This window comes from Crocodylus siamensis, chromosome 3, assembly GCF_052110815.1.
Source record: "Crocodylus siamensis isolate JL-2025a chromosome 3, ASM5211081v1, whole genome shotgun sequence".
NCBI lineage: Eukaryota > Metazoa > Chordata > Crocodylia > Crocodylidae > Crocodylus > Crocodylus siamensis.
This window is the reverse complement of record NC_143397.1, coordinates 139,365,374-139,391,521: the sequence shown is the minus strand read 5'-3', so window position 1 is coordinate 139,391,521 and position 26,148 is coordinate 139,365,374. Positions and strand designations below refer to the sequence as shown.

General features: G+C 41.5%; 1 protein-coding gene across 1 annotated transcript in view; it reads right to left on the bottom strand.

Moving 5' to 3' along the window:
- Positions 1–744: 744 nt before the first annotated feature.
- The window catches only part of F13A1 (coagulation factor XIII A chain), a 97,617-nt gene continuing 72,213 nt past the window's right edge, over positions 745–26,148 (bottom strand). The window contains exons 11-15 of the mRNA XM_090039336.1: positions 25,030–25,183; positions 22,546–22,833; positions 19,865–20,025; positions 12,928–13,064; positions 745–3,361 (exon numbers count right to left, since the gene is read on the bottom strand). Coding sequence (XP_089895462.1) covers positions 3,208–3,361; positions 12,928–13,064; positions 19,865–20,025; positions 22,546–22,833; positions 25,030–25,183 — 894 coding nt within the window. The 3' untranslated portion in view covers positions 745–3,207. The remainder of the gene's footprint in view (positions 3,362–12,927; positions 13,065–19,864; positions 20,026–22,545; positions 22,834–25,029; positions 25,184–26,148) is intronic.

Here is a 26,148-nt window from a genome sequence, read left to right as displayed (position 1 = left end):
TAACAGATGCTGAATCTTGACACCTTCATCAAGTTTTTACTTACTCCTTACTTGGATCAAATGCATTGAAGAAAGCTCAGATCCTGGATACCTGCTCATGTTTCTGTCAAACCACCTTAACAATGAGTGGGCAAATCTCTGTACCAAGTGGGAGGCATTGGATCTAATGGTTATACCAGGCTTACTGTTCTCAGGTTCTGTTCACGGTTTTTCCACAGTGTAATCACATAACTTTCTTTTGCCCCAGTTTACCCACAAGAGAATTGGGCAGAAGAACACTTATGTATGTCACAGGGATGTTGCAAACCTTAATGAATGTTCTTGGAGCAGCACTCCAAGATAGTAAGGAAAAAGGAGTTGCAACATCAGTGAAGATTGCTTACAAGACTATTAGTCATTTAATGGGTTTCTGACACATTAGAACAATTACCATGGGAGTCTCTGGATTCCCTTTACTATCACTGTGATGTGTGCTGAAAACCTTGACAGCTTTATTGGATAAATGCAGTAAGTATCTGGTTGCCAAAGCACTGGCTATAATAGGCTAACTGAGAAATAGTTTAATGTATGGAATGTTTTCTTTTTTTCCCTGGTATTGGAGAGTGATTCCTTACTGATGTGGTTCTAATGTAGCCTTTCCATTTCTTAAATCGCCCTTCCCCTTTAGAAATGCAAGAAACAGTGCGCTATTGCTGAACTGCAGAAGATAGGATTGTTCAAAATAAAAAAACAGAGAACTTGAGCTTTACAGTATAGCCAGATTTGCTTTATTATAAATTTCTATTACATTCTAGTTGTTAATAACATATATGAGAAAGCAGGTGTATACTCAGTAGCAAAGCTGATGTTTCATTCGATATTGTGGAGGCTAGCAGGACCATGTGGTCACTTAAAATTGGTTATAATACAATTAAGGCACTCTGCTAGATGTCAGACACATACACATGGGACTTGAATGCCTAGGCAAGGGCCAGCTTCAAATGTGCTCATGTAAATCGTGCTAGTGAAATATGCATGTGCACATGTTTGTACTGAAGCCCATAGGCTAGTAGGTATTCTTAGGTTTGAAGCTACTTATTCTCTGCATGAAAATGCCCACAGGCACAGATAGGGGTGCTCTTTCTCTACACAATGCTTATTGGTGGAGTAGCCAAGGTACAGATTTTGATACTAAAAGTTATGTGCCCCTGTCAATTTCCCTTGAATATGACCTCTGTTACTAAGAGAGCTTCTGGGCTTACTTCTTACTTCTTTAAGAGAAGCTATTCTTAATTGAATACACGTTTTGGGGCTGGGGAGTAAAAGGGATCATGTGGAAAGAAGGTGAGCTAACAAAAGTACTAAATGACAGCACAGTAACAACAGCACCATAGGAGTAAGTGTAGACACACCCAGGGCGACTGTAATTTTGTATTATTTAATAACTATGAGATTTACACCTACTTTCTTTTCATTTATTTTAAATGATTAAGTATCCCACACATGCAGTTTGTTAACATGGACAACATCCTTTTCATGCAGTAGATCTGTGCAGTGCAGAAAATGGAGATTTTACTGCAGGTACAAAATCATTTCCAAGCTATCTCCACACATGTGTGTGTACACTTGGCTTGTATGGAAAAGACTAAAATATTTCAATAGAAAACAGGACACATATGAATTTGGGGGATGAAAAAAAAAGAAGAAAAGAATATGACTCTTCAGAACTGCAGAACTCTCACCCCCGGAAAACCTGAACTCTAAATTTAACTGAACTTTCAGACCTGTCAGAGTCTGTGTTGTATCTGTCTGGCAGTACTGTCACTCCAAGATGTCATGAGTAAGACATGTCAATATGACTGAAGGCCACTTGGTAGCAGAGAATGCACCAACAGGGGCTTCCTTTTGGCTAAGAATTGGAGGACACAGAAGCAGTTTCAGGAGGAAGAGAAACACTGAATAAGAAATCAATAAAGAAAGTGTCAGGAATAGTTTTGGGTAGGAGTGATCTGAAAAGAAAAACATGAAGCCTGAGGTCCCATTCTTCCTTATGCAAGTAGAACAGATAGGAGACCAGTTTTGAGCTTGTGGAGTTTCCAGCTTCTCCTTCTCTTCTGGAATGTGTTTATAAGCCCTGCTCCCTGGGAAAAGTTGGCATCCTACCCCCTTAATCTGTGAATACCCAAAAATCTGGGCCCTACTTTGTGATGGGGAAGAGGAAGTCATCCAATAGCAAGGTCATTTGTACTGTGTTGCCCAACCCCACTGGCTCTGACTGTGCTTGAAAAACAGGTCCTGTAGAAACAGTGCTTCAGATGGCTTTCCTGTGATCATGTCTTCCTGAAAAAGAGTCTCACAGCATGGAGGGGGCAAACGAACTTGAAGGTAGCTTCCTTTGTTGGCTCAGAAGGGGAGAACGAATGAAAAAAAATGCCAGTCTGCGATCTGCTCATCCCCTCTTGTCCCTTGTCCCCTCTTATTTCCACCCCTGCCGAGCCTGAGCTCTGTGGTGGGGAATGAAACTCCTTCTAGAGTCAGTGGCCATCTTCAACACTCAAGCAGAAGGAAGAATGAGCTCTTCTTCAAGATGGAAAAGAGAAAGTGAGAGAGAGACCAGAGGAGACAGTCTATGGTCGAAAGAACAAAATTTTTAGTGTAATGAGTATTGGGCCAAGAAATGCAAGTGGGAAGAGGGGTGAGGAGGAATGGGAGGAAATGATAGTAGCAGTGCTGTAGGGGAACAGAATTGAGCTGCCCTGTGACCAAAGTGAGCTGCTCTGTGAATCTGAAAACTAAGACTCTAAGATAAGGCAATGCCTTTAGTTAAAAATACCTGTTTTTATTGTAGTCAGAGTAGTCTATCGTAAGAATTATAATGTGTTTTTTATTCTGAGAAATATCAGACCTCAATTAAAACTAAAGTTCAGAGTGCTTTGGTGGATGGAACATTTTAGAAATCATCCCAGCACTAATGCAAAGGGCCATAACTATAAGTGAACTGTATAAGTCATATGGCATGGAATTGCCTTTAACTAGTTTTATCTAAGCTTGAACCATTCACGAGCCTATAAACGCTTCCCCAGTTCTTCCTGGTGTTTTCAATTACATTTTTCATTGCAACTTACTGAGAGTTTGGACAATAAAAATAGCTGAAAATATATTTCTGCCTCTTTTTTTATAATGAAACTTTGAAAGTGATAAATGAAAAGAATGAAGAAGAAATCTTGTTCACACAGCTAGTCTCTTTTGAATCTCTACATCCAGCTCACCATAGACGTGCCGCAGAGTATCACAAGTCAGGCTTGCAATCAGCTTTCGAAGTCCAGCTCTCCTGGGGATACATTTTTCTTCCCAGGTCAAGGTAGAATTCTCTGGAATTTCCCTGCAGTTATAAAGGAAAGCATAAAATTTTGATTGATAGATGCAAATCCTCAGACTGACACAGAGGCAGAAAAATTAAGAGATCGAGAGAAACAATCTATCTAGATATTTCATGCTGTACCTATGTAAGTGTTCTGTAGTTCATTTGTTCCATTGCAAAATTGTTCCCAATAGTACCTTTTCTAGTATTTTCCCCCCATTCCAGCTTTACATTTCCAAAATAACAGGATTTCCCTCTCACTTCATGACTGTTCCTCAGTCTGTTAGGTCTCACTCAGGAAGTTCTTGATATTCAGCTTGTATTTGTTTAAAATATAAGTCTGTTGTTATTATATTTCATAGAGTACTAGTGGCCTTTAATTCTTATCCTTTTTTGATGGGCCAAATTTCCAGGGGTTAAAGTTGACTTCAATTTTATTGAAGTCAATGAGACCACGCTCATGTGCAAAAGAAAGTTTGGATCATTACTTCACTGTTAATCCATGAAAATATCACATTCAAAATTATAGAGTATTATTCTTTTAATTTAACCCTCATCCATTCTCATGAAATCATAACCGTTGTTGTCCTCATGGAGTAACTTGTTACCCCACAATTTGACGGTGCTAGTCTCATGGGATAACTTGCTACCCCACCCACATGAACAAAATGGAACCAATGACAACAGTATAAATGTACCAAAACCTTTTTATTAAACATACAGATTGTTTGAAAGAATATTTATGATGATTTGAACCCAAAATATTATTTAACAAGAGCTATGAGCAAAATTTAAACTGTTTTTAGAGTTTTAAAACACGAATGAATAATTTGCTAAGTCTGCAGTTCACTCTGTTTTCAAACTAACAATTGCTTCTAGAAACATTTCCTAACTTTTAACTAAATATTGCATTCCTCACAGTGATGTACTGTGGTGCACACAAGCAAATCGTTTACAGTCTTCGCATCATTTCCGGGTTTTGCGGACAAAAAACACAACATCCACTCATGCTTGCAGAAGGTTCAACTGCAATGTGTTGAGGCAATTTGTAATTTAGGGCAGTCATATCAGACTTGATCGACTTAGACAGATTATGTGCATCCATCATTCTTCATTTTATTTGTCCATCAATCAGCTGTTCTCCAAGCTCCTGCAAAAAAAAGTGCCGTCTTCTTAAATTTGATCTTTGCTTCCAGTTTATGTTGTGGCCTAGCCAAATGATAAGGCTGGCAATGGCAGCCACATCCAGCATATTGAAAAAGTGTCATTGGCCCCCTGTTGATTTTCCATCTGCAGGTGGTCATGCGTGTGAGAGAGAGAAGGAGCCACCACGCTCCAAGGCTCCCGGGCTAATCAAAGGCTCAGCGCCCCAGGTCCGCAGGCCCAAGGAGCCTGGCAGAAATTCCCCTTACTCAGGTGCGTCGGGAAGGGAGGGGCCGAAAATTCTCCCCGCCCATATAAAGAAGAGCCCGGAACAGACAACAGGCAACAACGCAGAACTGGAAAGAGGAGGAGGAGGAGGAGGTGGAGCATGCCGCGACACGCTGCAGGGAACTCTAAAAGCAAGGTTGAGTGCTAGTAGGAGCCTCTGGCAGAGAGCAAAACCCCAGTGGGGTTTTGGAACCCAGTTTACTGGCCCCTGGGGGGAGTAGAACTGTTTGTTTACCCCTGGCTGAGCCCCCCCTCCCCCGAGAAGGGTACCGTAATAACCCTAATATAGGGGAACTATTGACTTTGGGGTACTGTAGTACATATAATAGTGGCACACGCCAATACTATGGACTTAAGCTGTTAAGAGAAATCGTGGCAAGCTCTACAAGGGGCTCTCAGAGAAAGAGAGAGAGCCAACAAAGAGAGACTGACCCGACGAAGGTCAGGTTTGGTTTTGAGTGTGGCTGCAGACAGCCGGAGCAGCGACACAGGCCAGGAGAGCCTTCTCTGTTTTCGTGTTTTCTTTTTGACCTTTCTTTTGTTGATTGTTCAAGAGGAACTGAGGACACATGGCTGGACCAACTGGCTGGCCACCTCCCGGTGGAATGGGCGAGGGTGGCAGAGCCCTCAGAAACTCAGGACCTCACGGGACGCCGGTGAGACTAATAATCGAACTACACGTGAAGGTTTATGAACCAACTCCATTAACATCAAGTCGTGGCAGGTGAAGCATACGCATGTAAGATCCTCAATTAGAGCTGATAACACCCTAGTCAAGTGGCAGGCAGGGTCCTTCAGGTCCACAAGGGACAGCAATACCTGACAATGCAGACTAAGTGGTCAAGGTTATCTACTCCATCCTTGTTTTTATTGTTGTCATGGATCATATTTCTTTGCTTTCCATTCACTGATAGGTCATGGTGCATGCTTGACAGCAACAGCACAACTTTGGACTTCTTTGGAACACAGGAAACTAGGGTTCCATTCAAAAGCAAAAATGAATGGAAATGTTTCCCTTCTTTGATTTGCTTGCATTTTGTTTGGGATATCAGCCTTGTTTTTCTAAACTGTACCCACATAGGCCCCACTGTAGCAGTCTTTCTGCCAAGTCAGTACTTGTGAAGAAATTGTCACCCACAATATTACCTCCTGTATTGTATCATGAATGAACCAGTTTTTCAATGACCTAGGTACCAAGATTACCCTGGCATGCAGGTTCTGGTTGCTTGAGCAGGTAGATATCTCCAGACAGGGGAAATGATGTTGCTGTATCACAGCACCATCAAATTTTCAAGCCATATTTGGCAGGCCTGCTGGGCATACACTGTCTGAAGGGACAGCGACCCCTGAATGCAGTGAGTTGCTCATCAACCACCAGGTGTATTCCTGGAATATACCATTTCCTGAGCTGCTGCACAAATTGTGTCCAAATATCTCTGAAGGCAGCAAGCTTGCTCACGGCTCTCCTTTCCTCACATGTCAGTTTGTTGACAAATCTCAGGTAGCTGGTGATTTGACAGAATCGTTTTATACTCATAGTGTCATGGAAGCAAGGACTCCTGGCGCTTTATTCCCACAACTCCTCCAGTGCCTCGTGACCACTGTGGTATAGACCACTCAGCAGTAGGAGGCCAATGTAGGCTTTCAGCTCTGTTTTGTCCAGCTTTTTCCACTCCTTTCTATTTTCAGGATGGCTATCATTCCACTCCCTGAATCTTCTTGCTGCCTCTCTGTTTGTTTCTCTTATGATAACACTCAGGATATCTTGTGAGAGAAACAGGTGGAACGTTTCCACCATTGTATCCTTATTACTTTCTCTTGTTGGCCCAGCACTTTCATGGACTATGTCCTTGGCTGTTCTCTGATGATATATTAGCTGTGGACTTTTTCCCCCATGCTCTGCCATTTCTTCCTCTAAAGGTGTCATCACCTGCAATGTTTTCTGGGGGTGGTTGCAGTGGTTCTGCTCCACATCCTGCTGTAGCTCTCTTCAGTCTTCCACGGCAGCCCCAGGCTGGTCCTCTTCTCTTTCCCACTGGAAGTGCTGGCATCACTTCTGCTTGTAGCACTAACTCCTCATCTGAGCTGGATGAAGCTTCCACAGACACACGGTCTTCTTGCTCTGAACAATCTCTCATGTCTGGAACAAAGTCAGCATCCTCACTGCCTTGGAATAAGATTTCATCAGTGGATGTGTCGCTGTCATCACTGGTTACCTGTGTAAGACAGGCTCCAGCACTGAATATGCGCTGCCTTCTCATCCTGGACTACAGAAAAAAAGAAAAAATGGATTACTGCTGAATGCATATAAATAGCAATCAAAGACAAGCCTGTCCACCTATGCTGTCACAGAAGCAATTCCACCCTGCCCTATGGCAATGCAGGTAGCACCCTCTCTTCCTGGGCAGAAAAGCCAGAGACCAGCATCCACCCTTTGCAGGCAAGCCAAATGTGGGTGGATGCTGTTTGGAAATGACACATGCAGGGACTTATTGAGAGCAGGTAAAAAGGGCATGGAGGGTATCAAGCCCTTACCATTGAAGGGGACTCCATAGTGTATGCTGTATTGCAGTATGATGTTGTTCTATTTCTTCTCTGCTGTCCCTTTGCTCCTTGTCCTCACTTCCAACAAAGGCAGGGCAAAGTAGCTTGTATACTATGAAAGAGGCAGGTGAGGCAGAGTTTTGCCATGAGAAAAGAGAGTAGAGCTGGATTTGGGTGTGACAAAGGGTTTTTTGGAGGGGGAGGGGGCAGAGATTTTTTGGCAAACGGCAGAGTGTTTTGATGACCTGGCAGCCTGCAAACAAAGTGGTTAGCAAAAGGGATTACCACATCCTCTGCACAAGCAGAGTGGAGGATGGCCATCCTTTAGTTACCATGGATACCTGAAGTGGACATGAGTGAGGTGTAAATGAATGGTGACCTTTTAGATGCATCCACCCGAAGTGGCCAAACAGGTCTAGGCCTGTCATTTTTCCAGAAATTGCATTGGGGTAACAAGTTACCCCAATGTGTTAACATGGGCGTGGGGTAAAATGTTACCCCATATGGAAAAACACATTCACTCCTGGGATAACATGTTACCCTGAGCAGTTTTTCATCCACAGAGAGCAAACCATTCATGTAAGCGGGCTGTTCTTTGGGGATATTGTGCACTGCAGTGCCAGTGACAACATCTTAAAAAGAAATTTTTTTAGAATTAATTAACTTTAAGATACTGCACAAAATATGTGTCTGGAGTAGAAAATTACCCCATGGGAATGTATGAAGGTTAAATTCTTGTAATAAATTCTGTGGGTGAAATCCTGGTCCCATTAAAGCCAATGGAAAGTTAGTCATAGACTTCAAAATGACAAGGTTTAATCTCGTAAACTTCATATGGACCAAAGAGCAGATATTTAGCCTAATCTACAAGCCATAGGTGCCAACTTTGGTTTTTGCTGGTGGGTACTTGCAGACATAAACCCCACCCCCAAAAAATGGTGCTTTGCTTTAAACTTGGCATGTTCCCACGCTGAGCCCCATCCATGCCCAGAAGACACAGCACATGTCTTCAATGCTTCTTACCCAACTTGTGTAAAGATCAGGTGCTTTAGTGGGGCTTTTTTGGTCCTTTTATCTAATAGACAATTGACTCAGCTTTAGCTAAAAGTGCCAAAAGGCCCTGCTGACGTGCCTGATCTTTACAGACGCTGCAGAGCCAGGTTGAAGTGTTGCACTGCTGCTTCCAGTACAGCACTTTAAAAAAAAAGACAAGAAACACCTGCTGATTTTTTTATGTGGGTGCTTGAGCCCCGGTGCACACATGGAGTCGATGCCTATGCTACAAGCTGTTTCCACAGAAAGTTGTATAAATGGGTTTTTGCTGTCTGTAGAGTTTTGTGGGTTTTTTAAGGACATGGAGAACAGCATAATTAAATAATATACTGAAAGCACAAATTCATGTGCTTACGTGAATCACAAATGGTTCTTTAAGTAAAAAATTAGAGTTGTCCAATGCTAAGCAGAGCAAGTGATGGGTAACTGACACACTCTTCCAGTGAATACTTATGGCCAAAGTGGATTTCATCATGGTCCAGTTTAAAAATGACTTCTTCCTGTCCAGAAGAGCAAGCTGAAGTGTTCTTATGAATCCTGCTGTTAGCAGCTGCGCTCTTACATTATGTATGACTCCTGATTGCTCATAGTACGAACAAACTTCACTCTGTACTGTTCTTAATTTTCAATTTAATGCTAAGATTTAAGTCGCACAGAGAGCCTCACATATTGGTTGTAATGTTGTTTTGAAGGCAGCTCCACAACCTTCTCACAGTTTTGTATACAGATTTTGATAACCAGCATTGACTGACAGTGTTCAGGGTAATGTCAGAACACAGCCTATTTAATGGAACCAGTGCAGCATGCGATACATAAGCTAGGTATTTATAAAAATGAATGCTGTTTTTGCTTACGTTAAGCAAGAGGATTATGAACTGCTCACTTCTGAATTGTGAGGGGACAGTGATATAGGACCTGATCCTTTGTTGTGTAAGCATCTGAAAAACATGGGTGCCCCATAGCTCTAATGCACTCCCAAAAGCATAATCTAGAGCAGAATTTCAGGTCAGATTTGACACTCACTTTGTACACATCATTCACTGTACCCGTTTCAATGTAGGTAAGAGTCAAGGCTATGGTGGGGATTGCTTGAGTATATCAGTCTCATCACAAAAATGCCCAGGAGTAATTTAAATGCATGGATTCTGTAAACAAACAGTTCACTGTTTTGAAGAGAAAATTGGCAGACCGTTCTTAGTATATTCTTTCCTCTTCTATTTTTTCTCTTGATGAAAGATGTGCAACTTTTCCTTTCATAGCTGAAATTCTCCATCAGTACAGATCTAAGATGGCAGCTAAGTGGTTTTAGATGACTCTGGGTATGTCCTCATGAGAAGCTGAATGTGCAGTAGACTAATTCTACTGTGCATTAGCATGTCACAGCAAAAGCTGTACTACTGTGCTAATGCACAGTAGAATTAGTGTACTGTGCATTAGCGACACTGAAATGGTGTGTGATTCAGCTGGCACCTGTTATTAAAGGTACTATAGTGTGCAGTACCTATACCACATTAATGCACATGTAGATATGCCCACTGCCTGCTAAATTCCATTTCTTCAGTTTAGACTGCTGTTCAGGAAAAACCTGCAGTCTAGAAAGCAACAAAGGTAGCATAACTCATTTGGTAGCAGTGCTCCAAACTGTACATTCTGATACTTGATGGGGCACATCTCCCACTGGTAGAAGTGGTCACAGGTTAAGAGTGAAAAATAAATAAATAGAGCCTAGATCTCATTGACTTTGAGTGGGGCAGATGAACCTAATTCACTAAGGTGCTTTTGAAAATACTACGCAAAGCTCCAATGAAGTCAATGGGGCTACAGCTATCCATACCAGCTGAAGTCTTGGCCATATTTATGGAGATGATCTTCTAATGTTAAAAAGGGCTTGTTGTATGCATTAGCCTAGTATAAATGTAATTCATATTTCTGAGTATGTCACTATCCTAAAATTCATTCTTCCACACGCTAGATTTCTCCATGGATTTAACTGGTACAAGCTGGGCCAATTGTACTGCCTATTGTTATCTGGTAGGTGGGCGCAGGCAATTTCCCAGTGCAGTAATTGCAATAGTCAAAGTTAATACACAAACGATGCTTTCTCTACTCAGACTGGTGCTAAATGTTAAACAGCTTTACATGACTTGCCCTAGCAAGTCAATGGCAGAGGCAGGAATAGCACCTGGGTCTCCTGACTCCCAGATCCAGATCTCTGCCTCTGGACCACCCTGCTTATTCGGGGAATTTGAGTCAGGCCATCTATTGAAGTTATCATTATAATAATACAAAGCATTTCTACATCCTCATCCTCCTGAAACAATAACAAACCATTATGAAAGATGGAAGGGAACTCTCTCACATGTGATGGGCCTGTGCTGGTCACAAAAGAAAACAATGGCACAGTAGAAAGCAGCATCATTTTTTTTGGGGGGGGGGGGGAGGGGGTTGCAAATGGAGTAAAACTCCTCTAATCGTATTTGCCTGGGAGTGAACTAAGTGATGAATGATTCTTAGTAATGTGCTGAGCCATCACCACCCAGTAGCCATTTATCACTTTGAATGCACACAGGCAAATGCGATTATTATTTAAATAGAGTACAACTACGCCTTGTTTGTCCTTAGTGTGTGTAACCTGCAGCCTTTATTAATCTGAGAAAAGTTGCAACAAAAACTGAACATGACTAAGCCAATAATTTCTATTTCAGATAACCCTAAAGATATCATCTTAAAAGGGAAAAACCTGGTACCTGGAAAAAAAATGATGTTTCCACATGATGTGTTATGTTTCTCAGTGATCCCTATTTCTTTGTTGCACTGGCAACTCTCGCTACCTTGAGGTACAAAAAGTCAGCAACAGCTTCTTGGAATAAAAAGACTGCCAAAGAAGAGGTGGGCCTAGCATTATTTATTAGCACTAGAGGCCATTATCAGAACTTGTCTAACCCCTTAGGGAAAAAGTTGAGCCAAATTTGGCAGCAATGTCAATCTATGGTATGTATTGGGAGCAAGATGTAAGAGTAGCACAGTGCCCTTTAACACTCATTTTCTAAACAGCTCAGCCCTGGTCAGATCTTTCGTATGCTGGTTCAAGAATGATCAGCATCAGGTCCCTGATGTGCCAATTATATTGCCATTTGTGTTCCTGCTGAGTTATAGCCAGTTTTTCAAGAGACTGGGCTTCCATTCAAATTCTGAATTTCCATACATGGTATTCCCCGTCCACAGCAGATTTTGTACCTGCATGCTGCAATAAAGACCTTTATGATGGTGTATGTGGGTGAACCCTTGCACTGGTGAGATATATGACAGCCCTTGTCCCCTTGCTTTACCTGTGGCAGGTTAGGGTGTTTCTGGTATCTTTGGGCTGTGTGACAGAGTTGATTGTGTGGTTTTAAAAATCGGTTACGACTTGTATGGGGTGATTTGGATAGAGACAATCCTCCCTCAGGCAGAGGGTTAGACTAGGTGTCTTCCAGAGGCCACTTTGAGCCCTACTTTTCTATGATGTGAAGAACATAGACTTACACTATGACTGCAGCTTGTATAAACAGAGTAAGCCAGCTTTAAACTACCTAGTTCAGGCACCACTGTAGCCAAAGCATTAGTAAATTCACAGAGGCTGAAAAGCCCTCTTGGAATCCATTGTGGCTGGCCCAAACTCAGTTCCTTGCTGGCACAGCAACACTCTTCTCCATCCCTGAGCTAGCTAGCTTGGGTAGGTAATGTGTAGAAGAGCTGCAAATGGGGTGACTGCAATGCAGATCTACACATGGTTCCACCACATCATATGCAAAGGCAAAGTGGAAAAACTAGACCTAATGGTTGGGAAGCAATGGCCTCTGGGCTGAACTGCTCCCTTCATGAATTGAGTGGCAAAGCATATCTCTTTCTTGGCCTTGAAAACATCTTGGCTGTACTGGGAGATTAGCAGTCCACTGCTGACATCCCCTTAATACTCTGCTGTTTCAGCATCAGGGCCAGATTTTTAGGTATTAAGACGCCATTCAGATAGGCCCCTTGTAGTACTCTCCAAGCCTTTTTTGAAATACCTACCAGTGTCTATCACCATTTTTAGATATTTAAATATACAATAAAAATGTAGCCATTATGGTTGGAGAAAATCCCCCAGTGCCTCCCCCCAGCTCCTCCCCACCAACTGTGCACGGCTGGATTATACTTTTACCACAAACAGGGTAATAGAGAAAATGTAGCTGATGTACAGATCAGATCTGCCCTGAATACTTTGGCTGGCACTTCTAGGTACTACCATAAATACAACAAAAATAACATAATACAATAGCAATTAATAACAGATTTAACAACTTCCCACAAACACCACCAATTTCTCCCACACCCTTTCCAAGCTGCCAAAACTCTACAGTGAGAACTTGACTTCTTCCATCTGTCAAGAACCACTCCTCCTCCATCCATCAAACATCCTTATACTAAGCAGCATATGCCTGACTTACTATACATAGTACAAAGTAACTATTCCTAGTAATAAAAAGCTACTGTATAGGAAGGGGAGAAACTTTTCATTATTTCTGCATTTTTCCTACTTGAATGTCCTCTGGACTGTCTTCAGTATTCCAGGTCCATCAAGACGTACAGACACATTCTTAAGCTTCTGTTTCACTAGATTGGTGAATTCCACTGTCACAAACATTTCTTTACCAACTACCTTCTCTCCTTTCACCTGCAAAACAAGAGAAGAACACAGCTTACAAGTTGCTCATAACAAAATTATGGAATACCAAAGCCCCTATTATTAAATAAACAATGGACAAATATGTGAATCAATACCTAGGTTTTTTGTTTGTTTGTTTATGGAAGAAGCACTGTATAATAAGTCCTAATTCTTTGAGTCTGGCAATGAACATAGAAGAAAATACCAAATAACTCTGGACTCATGTTTCTCTTCTCTATGTTCACTTCTTTGCAAAGCTAATTAAAATGCCACCTTATAGCCAAGCAACTGGCCAGTACTTGCAAGGAAGTAGTACTATATTAGATTGTAATGGTTGTTTTTCCATCCAATGAGTCTTGGGTTTTCCATGACGATACAAGAGTTTACTATAGGGAAAAGAAGAGACACACAAAAAAGGACATGCCAAATTTTATCCCCCTCCCCATTTTTCCACACAATCTATCCATGTAGATTTAACATACACATGCAAAAAGTATAACAGAACTGCAAAAAGACCCCTAGTTTGGACACAGTAAAAGTCTATCTAGTGGTGTAACTAGGGCAGGACAAGTGTGGCACCAGTCCTGGGAGTTGACTGAGAGTGTGCACAAGGATCACCTCCTGAGAGTTTTTGCCCTTGGGGCAAACCTACACTGCGCTGCCTGGCCATGGGAGCCAGGCAGGACAATGCCACATCAAGCAGCATGTCTGAGGGGGAGCAGGAAGGGGTGAGAGTGGGGTGAATGTAGTGGTGCTGCCCACACTTCTCAGAGAGGTTCTGCCAAAAGAGCACAGCCCAGCTTTCAATATGTGTATATTTGGCGGGGGGGGAGGAGGGAGATGTGGAGCAAATTGGACACCAGGGTCACTTCTGAGGAAACCCAGCCACGAGGCTTCTGCCATTTGGTGAAATGATGCTGCAACAACAATAGTAGCTCAGGAAGGTAAGCCTTCCCTTCCACATACCCATGCCCCCCGCCCCCGGTTTACAGTGGTCAGCATACCTCCTACCCTTCCCCATGGGCACTCAGCAAGCTCACTCCATTGCTGGGTCTATGTATTAAAATACTGCAAGGGAAAGGAAAGACATACATATTCTGAATAGGATGGACTCTTGATTATTATAAATGTGAAGGTGATATTTCACTGATGCTACTGAACAGAAAGAAGCCTTCTAGATCGCAACCTATTCTAGATTGCAACCTATTCAGGTTCTCATCACTACAGCTTCCAGTTAGTTGGCTCCCAGACTGAAACAGATTTAGTTTTGACCTCTGTAACTTCTCAGGTTCTAATTCTAGCCAGGCCTGAACTGTGAAGGGCACCTTAGAATGCATCACGTGTGAAACAAAGTGCATACCCTTCTTCCCTTAAGTGACAGATTCTCAGGACACCTTGTAGTGCACTAGTTCTCAACCTCTTTAGGCTCAAGGCACCTCTCAGTTGGCTCAAGGCACCCTCAGAAAATGTCAGCACTTAGATTTCAATCATTTGTTTTTCTCCAAAAAATAATAGAGCAATTCTTCTGTTGCAGACAACTCAGAAAGACCACAACAGGTCAGAATGCTTTTAATGCTATGTATTCCTATTTGAAACTGCTTGTGAATCATGTTTGCACACCTGAAGTGCAGCACCCTTGAAAAGGTCTTAAGGCACCCTAGCTGAGAATCACTATTGGACATCCTTAAAATCTCAGCTGATAGGCCTGAAAGGTAAAGGATGGTTTGGTTTACTAGGTTTTTGTTTTAGGATTTTTACTTTTTTTAGTGAAAAAAACAGCTTAACTCTTTCTAAAGTTTTAAACATAACCTGCTTACAACTGCACAACCCAAAAACAACTACACTGTCATGACTCCACCGACAGGGTTTGTTAGGACTGCACACACAGAATATTCCTGGTTGTAAACTGGGCCAGCAGGATGGGTTAGTGCAAACATGGATGCTGGCTCTAGAAGAGATTTATCTCCTTTAGATCCAAGTTTCAGGTCTGCTGGGCAATGATCAAGCTCGCTTACCCAGTTTCCAGGAGTATAAAGGGGTCATCCCCAGGTAGAGTAGAGCTAGAGTAATAGATCCTACACCATGCTCATGCTCTCTTCTTGTTCTAGTTCCTGGTATTCCTAGGAGAATGAAGGTGCTGCTAGGGATAAAATGTCCCTTTCATGCCCCCCATCTCCTCTCCCTACTGCTGCTTATGTAGTACCTTTTTCACTATCAAACAGGTTTATCACCGTAGTGCCTAAGAACCAACCAAGAATAAAATGTTTCTGTACAGACATAGTAGCAGAAAGTCTGTGCTCTGAAGTGGCTATGCAGTATGCACAACAAAATAGACAAGACAGACGCACTGTGAAGGCAAGGACACCTGGCACACTGAAGAGCATGGTAGCAACCAACAGTATGTTACTCCTACAATATTTGGAATGGTTAAGCTCAGAGATCACCTTGATGAGAAACACAGAGAATGGGGGTAATAGGACAGGGCAAGAGAGAAAGGGATACGTGGGGGAAGGAGGAGAGAGAATCTAAGGTGAAGAGCCTGGTAGACAATTGGAGCAGGCATAAGGCAGCGGAAATCCCATCACAGTTGTAGAAAGCTCTTGGAATGACCCAGCATCCCTGATTTGGCTGCTTCTACAGCTGCTTTTATGGCTGGAGTCTCTGGGTGACTCCTTTCTGCAGTGTTAGCCTAAGTACACATGGCATGGAGGTGTATCACTTAGATTCCACAGAAGGCCTCACATGAACCATTCTAGATTTGGAGGGCATTAGAGAGTTGGCTTGTTCCAGCAGGACCCTTCCTAGTGCAGCAGGGTCCAAGTGCTCAGGCACTCCAGAGTGCACCATGGGAATGGGAAACATATTTTTATGCCATAAATACGAACACAGGTTGGTGCTGTTTGCAATTCTCCAAGGTGTTGTGCACAGCTTTTCATTCTCTTGCACTCATCTTTGAAGTTCAGAGGGGAATTCACTGCTCTCTCTATGTAAGCCTATTTAGATATCCTCAAAAACCCTGGCATGCAAGACCAGAAAATGGATGCAGCAGACTGCAGATGAGGTAAAAAGAAAAATTTTACACTTTGGTGAACAACATGTTTTACTTTGGCCAGTATAAAATTGTGGAGTTAATGAGCAACGATAGCATTAACATCTGCATTTGCAGTGGTGCAAAGCTGAAAGTATTCTTCTGTACTCTCAAATGTACATCCATAATAGAGCTGGTTCAAAAAATTATCATATACTTTTTTTTTCTTTTTTTTTTTAGCAGAAAAGACTGTTTTTTTGAAAACCCCAAAATTCAAACCCCAGTTTTTCATCCAAAATAATCAAAACACAAGAATTTCCCTTTTCAATGAAAAGGTTCTGAAAGAAAAAGAACCCCCTCTTTCTGACCAGTTCTAGGTAGTAGTATGTTGTTTTTAAATCTACAATCTAATGATCTAAGAGATCACTAAGGCCATACCCCAATATCCTCATGTATGGCTTGATCTCATGTTCACTGGGAGTAAAGTTTCCATTGACTTGAATGGAATAGGATAAGGCATTTAAGGACTATAACTTTAAAATAACTTAGGTACCCAAAGTTGCAGATATGTTCCCAGTGGAGTTTTTTAAGGCACCTAATCTGTTTAGGTGTTTATCCTACATTGATTGTAACAGAAATTTGTGCCTAGCCTTCATAGGGGCTTTTAATCATAGGCATTACCTCCAAAGGATTTAAAAATGATTCTCAGTTTATTTAAGTGTAGCAGAAAGTATGCATTTACTTTAGTGTACTTATTACTGTAACCTGACCTTAAGCTAAATTTGAGGAAGGTATAATTTCCCATGAATTGATAACTCTAGTATTTTTTTTAATCAGATGAGGAAAGATCAACAGCTGATCTGAAGATAGGAGGGGTGTACAATTTTTGCATTCTTTCCTTTTAACTAAGAATCAATATAGGACTTTTTAAGTAGAGAAGAACTGACTTGAGATTCATTACATTTTCAGATAAAAGTAAGCAGAGTTACTAGTCTTTTCCTCGACTAAAACAGAAACATCTTACTATATCACAGAGACAAAAAGTAGAAACCCACTTTGTGGGTTTTGTTTAGCTCTTTGCAGCCCATCTTTAAACTTTTATTATTTACAGAAGTGTCTATTGAGCAAATATTTCTCCTTTTCATTAAATGGTCTTTCTTCATAACTGAAGAGAAAGGATAAACTATTTTGGAGGTTCATCTGGGGATAGTGTATAGGATGTTCTGTTTCAATACTGAATCTAAAGGATTAAATATCTTTAATATTTGGTTACGTTTAATATTTGGAAGATATGTTTGATGTGAAGTTGATTTGCCTTATTGGCTTCCTCTGTGGAATGATCTGTAATACAAAAAACCTTATATGAAGACAATGCTTATTTACATTTATAATTAGATTGGAATGACAATTTTGTATTCTGTGAGAGCAAACTGATTTTCTGTGAATTTCACAGGATTTTGAGCATGCAGTGTTTTATACCTACTCTCTTTTTTTTCTCCAGCAACTATGTGGTTTTATATGGTAATACCTATGATTTGATGAGCCTGGCTAATTTTGGAAGTTATTTTAAAATATGTAGTCTTAAAATATAAGGTGATACCTGGAAACTTGAACATTTCTTCAGACGAGCACACACATGCAAAACATATACAGGAAAAATGAAGACATATAAGCCAAGGTATTTATTTAAAGCAGCTGAACTTTAAGGAGCTGCATTCATAGTTAAGCATCCTAAGCAAGTGACCTGATTTTCAAAAGTGCCGAGCAATTTGAAGATGACTTCAGGGAGTTGATGAGTGCTCAGCATTTTTTTTAAATTAAGACATTTAACTTAGGTGCCAACATGTGAAATTAGAAAACTAATATTGGTCCTTATTTTCCAGTCTTTTGGCCATCAACCTGAGGGTTTTAGTGCTGTCAAAATCATTTAAGCTTTTGTCCTCATAGCTCCAAAGCACCACCTTACAATAATCAGGATAAAAGAGACCTTCCTAGACAGAATATTCCACTGTCTTCTGATTTAACAGTTAGAAAACAGAAATACATATTGGGGTAGCATAATGAGATTATAATCAAATTCAGCCAACAGCCAAGAACCTTCCTATATAAGATTGGGAAAGAAATAAGGGTAGAGATATGCAACTTTTCCCGCAGAGAAAAAAAATTGATTATATGGTAAAAAGCCGAGGCTTTTATTTAAAGAAATAATGTACTGCTGTGAATATGATCAAAAGATCTTAAAGGTATCCTTGGCACCACCGGGGCATAATTCAGGGTAGATTTTGATCATCACTGGGTGTGTCTACATGTGCACTTTACTGCAGAACAGACTAACTAGCTCCGCAGTAAAGCATCACTGTCTCTTTCATCCACTACATTCTCCCCATAGCTCCTGCTTCTTCCCTCCTTTGCTCTAACTAAACTTCCTTCACACCCTGCCTCCCCCCTGCCTCAGCACTTTAGTCACCAGATACCTCCTTCTGTTCTTATCCCCCTTCTGTAATCTTCCTTTTTCCTCTGGAATTCCCTTTTCCTCTTTACTGCATGATGTTAACGGGGGAACAGACGGATTGAGGTCACAGGAGAGACAGACTCTGACCTCACTGCTGATGCCCAGTGCCCTGGTGGCTCCTAGACACTGAGAGGAACAATTTGAGCTTAACCGTTGCATTTCTACACTGGCTCCTGATCAATACAGAAAGAACAGAACTGCCAAGACTCTGGCATGTTGCTGCTGAACATGGGCAAACTGGGCTCTCTCAGAGGCTCATAACTTTGCCAGTGTGAATTGTCATGGAGAGAGCAAGAGGTTTATCCTTAGCACTAAGGTAATCTTCTTGATAAGTATCCAGATTCTTGCTCTGAAGCATGGAGACCTTAACGATCCTTAACAAAACAACTGTAGCAGTCTTTGGAGATGGTAAAACAATACATTTTTCCCTAATCTCATTCTTGGAATTTGTGCAGAGATTTTCCAAAGAAATTCAGCCTGAGGCAGACACCTAACATAGAAAATTTCAGCTTAAACGGTAAAAGTTTGGCAAAACTATGAGCAAATGAAAACAAGCTCTTATACCTTTGGCATTTAAAAGCAACCCAAGACCTACTGTGCACTGCTGCCCCTCCCGCCTACCCGCCCCTGCCCAGCAGGTAAGTTTATGGGGAGGGAAAAGGTGGGGACAGATGGAGGCAGAAGGAAAAAAAATTATTTGGGGGCGAGCCTCCCTTGCAGTTAAGTCCCACCCAGCTGGGGCCCCATTCAAGTTACCCCTGCTCCTGCCTTTGCAGTACTGTCCCTGACCATGGGGGCCTTAATCTAGCCCCCACTCCTTCCCTCCCCCTTGGACTGACCTGCTGGGCTGAGGCACGCAAGTGCATGCACACAGGCACTCAGCCCTGCACCCCAGCCTCAGATCGACTCCAAGAGGCTCCAAGACCTACTGCAAGAGGCTCCGAGATCTACTGGTAGATCACAATCCAATGGTTGGTGACCACTGTCTCATACTGAAAAGTATCAGGCAGCTTTGCCTATGGGTGGTGCTAGCAACTCCATTTACATATTTATGCCTATTACTATCTGAGCATGCATGCATACTTAAGTACTTATGTACACATACGCACATAAACACACACACACACACACTCATATTTCCAGCTGCTTCTAATTCTGTATTAGTTTTGAAAATGTTGTTTGAAATGAGGATGTAAGGGCCAGAACTGCAAAACACATCTTGCATGGAGGATAGGTATCGATCTCCTCTGTTATATTCCTGAAACAAACCTTGAGGTGCAGCTTGGGGATGTCTAGGACTGAAGTCTTCTGCTTGGCCAAAATCTTTCTTGTTTCATTGAGACGTGCTGTGACGAAGAAATGCAAAGAGGCCTGGTCCAGCAGCTGACTGATGTAGTCACTTGAGCTAATTAAAACCTCTACCACTTTTGCTGATAGAAAGAAAAACAAACAAGGAAAAAATTAAATTGAAGCCTGAGCCCAATATAAATTGTCAGTTATTGGTTCTAGCCCTGCCGACACTATTGCACGGGAGCTTAGAGATAAAATAAATCCTATTTTAGGTTTTACAACCCAAATGAAATTTTGAAATCTCTCTTCTATTAGTCTTTGTTTTTACTGTATTTGTGCCACATACTGTACAAACTCCCACTAATTAAACTCATCTGGGTAAAGCACATTCACTCCTTTCCATTCTTTTGATCCACCCACATCAAAACAGGTTCCTTAATTTGGTTTCAAAGCTATTCCCATGGTGACCACCTGGCATGGATTTACCAGGTACGCCTTGAACTTACTTGATGTGGCCCTGTTTCCTGAAAAGGAATTTCCCATCAGACCCCAAATCTTAAAATAAATGTTTTTCATCTACTCAAAAAATACTAGTTGCATTGTAAGTGAAGATTATTCTACAGTAAAAGAGAGAGAAGAGGCATATCAGATGGGATTTAATCACAAGGGAAAACAAGAGTAATAGAATCCCACTTTTATAGGGGCTGTGCTGGTAAGCTGCCAGTATCACTTACTGTGCCTGGGAAAGCCAAGGGAGACACAAGGCTGAGCTGCCTACCCTCCTAATCAAAAAATAGAGAAAACTAAATATAACGGAGTAGAAGTGATAACACCTTTGAAGGCTCAGGAAGGTTTAAGCTATTCAAATCCTCAAAGATGTTTTCAACCCACACAATTCCTTTAATCATTATTCTGAAAATCATGCATTCAGTTCCTGTTTGAAAACTTATTTTGCTCCTCTCTTTCAAATGGGGCAGTCTAGAAAGAATGTTTCTGACACATCTTGATCATATTGTAATATTCTATTAGCTCCAAAAAAAAAAAGAAACAAATATATATGTGAAGAAGTTTCTTGCTGTGGAACTAGACTTGCAACACAGTGTTCATATTCCTGTAAAAATATATTTAGTTCATTTTCCTTCCCTCACCTTATCCTAGACAGAGGCCAACTCTATAGTCACTTATCACCAGATCACTATAATTTAGAATTCATAAGCCCATTTCATGGCCAGAGCTTTCCATGTGGCTAAAATTGCATCCTGTTAAGTCACTTAAATGCAGAGTACCCAAACAAGTCCCTGTGTGGTATATAAGCTCTGTTAAGCAGTGTCATAGTACCTTACATAGAAAACTTCAGCACAAGAATGAATTTAACCCTCTGGAATTAAGCCTGGAAAACAAATGAGGAGGGAGTGCTAGATATTTACACATATGCCCTCAATTTTTAAATAATGGTCAAATTCTTCTCCAAGTCATACCAGTACAGTCAGAACAAATACAGAATTTAGTTTGTGCAACTGAAACAAATCTTTTTTATTGTCTAGCCAAGTTTTTTTTTAAGTTTTGGGGAATGTTACATCAGCTATTCAATAACTGATCCCAGGCGTTTAAAAATGTTGCGTGTTGTGATGAGCTAGAACAGTGGGATAAAGAAAAAGCACATTTACCCTTACCAAAGACTCACAGATGAATTAGATGAGTACCAAGAGACAGCTGTTGCATACTCATATTTGATCTCTAGTTCTCCTTAAAATGGGCTACTTCTTAATGGAGATTCACCAGCTCCAAATAAAAACATATAATTGGGGTGGGGGAGGGGGAATCCCACCCTGAGGTGTGGAGGACAGATTACAGATACCTTCTTTTACTGCAGCAAAGTGGGATAAAGTCTTTCCCTAACATTTCAAAGAGGATTAAATAAGAAGAGACTGGCAGCAGTTGGATCAGCATGCAATGTCTCAAAGGTTCCTGGTATCTCTGCTAGAGAGTGGTTCAGCTGACTAGCACATATGCTACAGTCAGCAACACACTCCATCCAGGGCCGTCCACTGCTCCTTTATAAACTACCCTAAATATCTACTCAGTGATACATTCTTAGCCTGTCCAGAGCCATCTTACCCAGTCACTGCAGAATGGTTTTTATATCAGATGTGCATCTGACACCCTTCTCTCCCTCTTCCTTGTATGAATCAGATAAGAGTAGGATTTTACTTTAATCTTATTATTGTAACTTACACCTGAAGAATCACAATGGTCTCTTCCCCTTTTGGGATACTGCAAGAAGGTCAAAGTAGCTTAGCACTTGCAGCCATTCTCTCTCTTTTTTTTTTTTAACTAAATCATATTACTAAGCACTGAACAAAGGAACACTTTCCATCTCCAAGACTCAATGTGGGTAGGTATCATCACCCCCATTTTACACATGGTGAATCAACAGTTTACTCAAGCCAGTTGTGTAGCCAGAGATGGAGTCTAGGTATCCTGAAGCCAGGGAGCTAAGAAGCCTGACTCCCACTCCAGTGCACCACACCCGATTACCTGCTTGGGGCCTATTTATGGAGAGAGTTTATTCTGGTGGTGGTACTGACATGGGTAAGATAGCAAACAACCAGCTTAGGCTGGAAAATGTCTCCATCCCCTCTTCCCCCCTTACATCTTACATGAAAAGGGTTCCAGTATCACATCAAAAGACTGGCTCTTGAATTCATTCTTCGGGACTCCCGTATAAAACACAATGTTGCCGGAAAGGTAAGCTGTTGCAGTGTGACGACTTTGGCCATTGTTTCTGAAAGTTATGGTGACTTTGAAATCACTGCCGAGTACAGCATGTTCCACTTCAAAGTCCATGTCAACATCAGACTGTGGCAGATGCACACTATCCTGCGTAGCCTCCTTTTTAACACCATACATTAGGGCAGTCTCGAGTGCTAGTCTCTCTTCATCTGTACCTACGGAGGAAGAGAAATTGTGTTAAAAAGAATAGGGATAATGACAACTACTCAACAGCTTCATAATGAAGCCTCTATCATAGGGTTCAGATTGGTAATTTTGATACTTTTGGCAAGAATTCTAGCCGTGGATGATTGGACCAACAGTATGGTTGGTGTAGACAGAGGCAAGCTGTTGGATATCACAGTAGTCTTCTTCAGGCCTTTAGTTATAAAATGCCAAAAGCAGCCTTTTAAAAAATATACTCCTTTAAAACATTACTTCAGTGCTCATAAAAAACCCACCAGATTCTGGGCCAGACCCAGAGCTCATTAGTTATGGACAAGTGTTCCATTAAAGGGCTGAAACCCTGACTCAGAGTTCTGGAGACCTGGTGACAGGATAGTGGAAAAGTGCTGCAAAAATCAGTTCCTTCATACGACAAAAATACACTATCAACTTTTAAAAATGTTTGTGGAATTTTCTAGTTTGAATGAAACTGGAAATTTTTTTCTGGTCTCTGAAAATTAGAAATAAGCATTCGCCTCCTTTTCTCTCCTTTTTAAGCTTCCAGTGGAAAAGGAGAGGAGAGAAAATGGAGGAGAGGGTAGTAATTGTGGGGGGAAGGAATGGATTAACGGATAACAGGGCCAAGGAGGTGATCCTCCCCCTCTATGTGACACTGGTCAGGCCACAGCTGGAGTACTGCATCCAGTTCTGGGCACTGCACTTCAGGAGGGATGTGGACAACATGGAGAGGGTCCAGAGGAGGGCACTCGCATGATCCAGGGGCAGCAGAGCAGACCCTATGAGGAGAGGCTACGGGACCTGAACCTGTTCAGCCTCACAAGAGAAGGCTGAGGGGGGACCTGGTGGCCATCAATAAACTTACTAGGGGGGACCAGCTGGGTTTGGGAGAGACCTTGTTCCCCTGAGTGCCTCCCAGAGTAACAAGGAATAACAACCATACGTTGCTAGAGAGTAGGTTTAGACTAGACATTAGAAGGCACTACTTCACAGTCAGGGCGGCTAGGATCTGGAACCAACTTCCAAGAGAAGTGGTGCTGGCTCCTACCCTGGGGGTCTTTAAGAGGAGGCTCAACATTTACCTGGCTGGGGTCATTTGAACCCATTTCTCTCCTGCCCAGGGCAGGGGGTCAGACTAAAAGATCTACAAGGTCCCTTCCAACCCTACATCTATGAATCTACAAAGTCAAAAGAAGAAGTGGAAGATTCAAACCAAAATAAAAAACTAAATTTTTGTTTCCATTGAAGATCACCTTTTTTCCCCCTCCAAAAAAGGTTTTGACAAGTCAACTGTTTAAGTATACACCTTTCCTTGTCATATAAGGGGGGCCCTGAGTATGCCTGGCTCTACACAAGGATCAGAGCCATGTGGTCTTGATTCCTACTTGCTGCAAAAAACAAACAGTCTCAGAGTGGGAGGGCTCTATGATTTCTATGGGATTATTCCATGTTACCATTTTTTTAAAAGAAAAGATTATTACTAGGAAAACCTTTGTTAGGAAGGAGGTCTACGGGGAACTACTGTCACTTAAGTTAAGTTATGCTTTATATAGTGGTTGATGAAAAGTCAACCTTTAAAATCCCCACTTCCAGATACATACATTTTTCAATGACAACTGACACCAAGCACCCTGATCAACACCACATATTTACGTTTGGGACAAATAGATGGAGTTGTAACAAAGTGGTACAGAAGTGGCATTAATTATGTAATTGAAATAAGTAAGTAATGCATAACGGAAAACTTCACAATCCCTGAATTCACTGGCCTAAGAATGATTCCTTAATTGGTGTAAATCACTACAACTCCATAAACACCAATGGAACAACTGGACCTCAGGTTTCCAGGCATCCAAGCAAGGAATATAATGGCTCACCCAACTGTATAAATGTAGAGATACTTTTTGAAAGAAGTAAGTTAAATCAATTATTACACTTTGCTGTAAGATATAGCAACATCAGTGTAAGGTATTTCCAAGTAATAGGAAAAATGCATGTTTTTTGCAAAAGGATCTACAATGCATTTGGGGTGGAATTAAGAGGCACAAGATTTTGCTAACAGGGTAGCAGCTTCTCAAACAGCTCACCTCGTGATGGAGGCATACAGACCAACAACGAGAGAGAGAAATCTTAAGATAAATCTACTTAAATCTTTTCTACACTCCATTTTGTTGTGTACAGTAGTTTACCTTCTCGGAATTTGTACTGCTCAGTAATATCCTTCATTCCATCACTACCAATATCCTTGGTCACGATTAATTTCCCAATATGGGTTGTGTCAATTTGTTCAATCACTCTTGCCCCATTTTTCATTGCTCTGGAGTAAACAACATCGCTGTTAACCTGGAAAATTAAATATTGAAGGATTAAGTCATCCAGCAGTTTTAAAAACCAGTCTTTCATCCCCCCCGACTCAATAAGGCAGAGTCATTGAGTACTATCAGTTTCAATAGGACTAATCATATGCTTAAAATTAGACACTTGTTTAACCACTTTCCTGAACTGGACTATATGGATTCTCTGAAGACCCTAGGACATGAAAGAAGCTGACAAAGAAACCCTGAATACTCACCTTTGCTCAGACACACCAGAGCAGATCTCTGGGAGTAGCCTGGAGCAGTTTGGAGTAGATCTGAGCGCTCTCCTCAGCACTTATCTCCATCTCTCCCAAGAGATAGCCTGAATAAGATCCAACAATGCTTCTGAACAGACCTCATTTAAATGGTGATAGAACTGATGTGGGGAAAGGGGCCACACAACTGGCCACAAAGATGACACCAAGTAAACACACCCTGGGTGACCAGAACATGCCCAGAAAAGACTTATACTAATAGTAAGTTGGTAAAACCATAAAACAGCTATGAAATCCACTTTATGTTTAGATGTATTAACATGGTGGGAGGCCCATTCATAGCCACTACAGTCAGTTTTCACCAGCTAAGGGTCTGGCCTACTGTCAACTTGTTTAATATTGATTAAGATTTTTTGAAGGTTAAGTAAGGCTCGACAGAAATATGGTTTTAATGATACTTAAAAATATTGTTCTGAGCTGCAGAGCCCAATTATTGTCATCTATTTGTATTTTAGTAGTGTCACACAACATGGTAGTGTTGTCCATATCTACAGGAAGATACACAATACATTCTCTGCCCCAAGAGCTTACTTGTCTTTAAGGTCTTCACATCCTGCGTATAGTGACAGTTAAAATCCTGAAGGAGCTGTGGTGTGCACATTCTGCCTCTTCTATGTCTTTGGCTAATGACTACTCGTGCTAGCTTTATTACCTGTGCATTGACCTTTCACAAGGG